Genomic DNA, 1238 nt, shown 5'->3' on the forward strand with positions numbered 1-1238 from the left:
CCCCCCCGAAAGAGGGAGAATCCCCCTTGATCCTTCGCTCCGGGAACAGCGGTTCCGTCCGGGTGGATCTCGGCGCGGGGCGGTATTCCAGCCTCCGGGCGGGTTTTGTGCGCCGCCTGCCTTGGGGCTAAGCTGCTTCCTCTGCCTTCCCGTCCGTAAACGCCGTGCGGTTTCGTGCCAGCCCGTGGGGACGCCGAGAGTCTTCCGCGGTCTCTAACCAACGTTGTTTTCCCCTTCTCTCCCTAGGGACCGGCTGCCTGGTAAAAGCAGTGGAGACGGCGGCCCAGCGCGAGGCGTTCATCGTAGGGAAGCCCAACCGGTACATGTTTGATTGCGTGGCGAGCGAGTTCGACATCGATCCCGCCCGTACCATCATGGTGGGAGACCGGCTGGACACAGACATCCTCATGGGCAACAGCTGCGGCCTCACCACCCTGCTGACGCTTACCGGGGTGACCACGCTGGACGAAGTGAAGGGCCACCAGGAGAGCGGCTGTCCCGCCAGGCAGAGCCTGGTTCCCGATTACTACGTCGACAGCGTAGCCGACCTCCTCCCAGCACTGGGGGATTAATATAGCAAAACGCTTGCAGCCTCCCAGCGGTACCCCAAGGCAGGCCCCCGTTAACCACCTCGTGACAGTGACGCACGCGCTAGGATGCCACCCGGCGTTAGCAGCCCTTAGCTCTTTAACCGTTCTGTCCTCGCGGTGTGGTTTTGTTTACATCTCGGTCTTTAAATGCACTTTGAAACAAAGAGGGCATTGCGGTGTCGCCCGAGTCTCCCGGGCTTGGGGCTTTTTTTTTTTTTAAGTTATAAGCGACGCAGCTACCCAAATGTTTGTGATACTCGGTGTCACGTTGTCCTCTAGACTGAGTTGAGGAAAGTAGAGCTGGTTGATCTGAGGAAAAGAACCCAACGACTTGCAGCGCGTCCTCGCCCGGACGGGCCGCGGCTCAGTCTGGTTTATTCAGGGAAACGTCTCGTGGAGCCTGTAATAACTTAGCGGCTGCGTTTGGAAACGCTTGCGGTGGCTGGCAGAATTAGCAGTTAGATTGATTTATTGATTTATAAAATCAATATTGATTTTATATTAGATTGATTAGATTGATTATTTCTAGCCTTAGATTGATTTATTTATTAGATTGATTTATTCCCCCACCCCCCGGACGGGGGTCCTCTTTGGCGGTACAGCCCCGCCGCAAGCGCGCCGCCGGGTCACGGACACGGCAGCCCGCCT

The 1238-nt window shown here is 56.9% G+C and overlaps 1 protein-coding gene across 1 annotated transcript in view; it reads right to left on the minus strand.

The window, feature by feature from the left end:
* E4F1 (E4F transcription factor 1) overlaps positions 1-325 on the minus strand; it is an 11648-nt gene extending 11323 nt beyond the window's left edge. Inside the window, exon 1 of the mRNA XM_009329964.1 lies at positions 251-325. Within this exon, the coding sequence (XP_009328239.1) occupies positions 251-325 (75 nt within the window). The remainder of the gene's footprint in view (positions 1-250) is intronic.
* Between the last annotated feature and the right edge of the window lie 913 nt (positions 326-1238).

This window comes from Pygoscelis adeliae, unplaced genomic scaffold, assembly GCF_000699105.1.
Source record: "Pygoscelis adeliae isolate BGI_AS28 unplaced genomic scaffold, ASM69910v1 Scaffold508, whole genome shotgun sequence".
In the NCBI taxonomy this organism is placed as follows: domain Eukaryota; kingdom Metazoa; phylum Chordata; class Aves; order Sphenisciformes; family Spheniscidae; genus Pygoscelis; species Pygoscelis adeliae.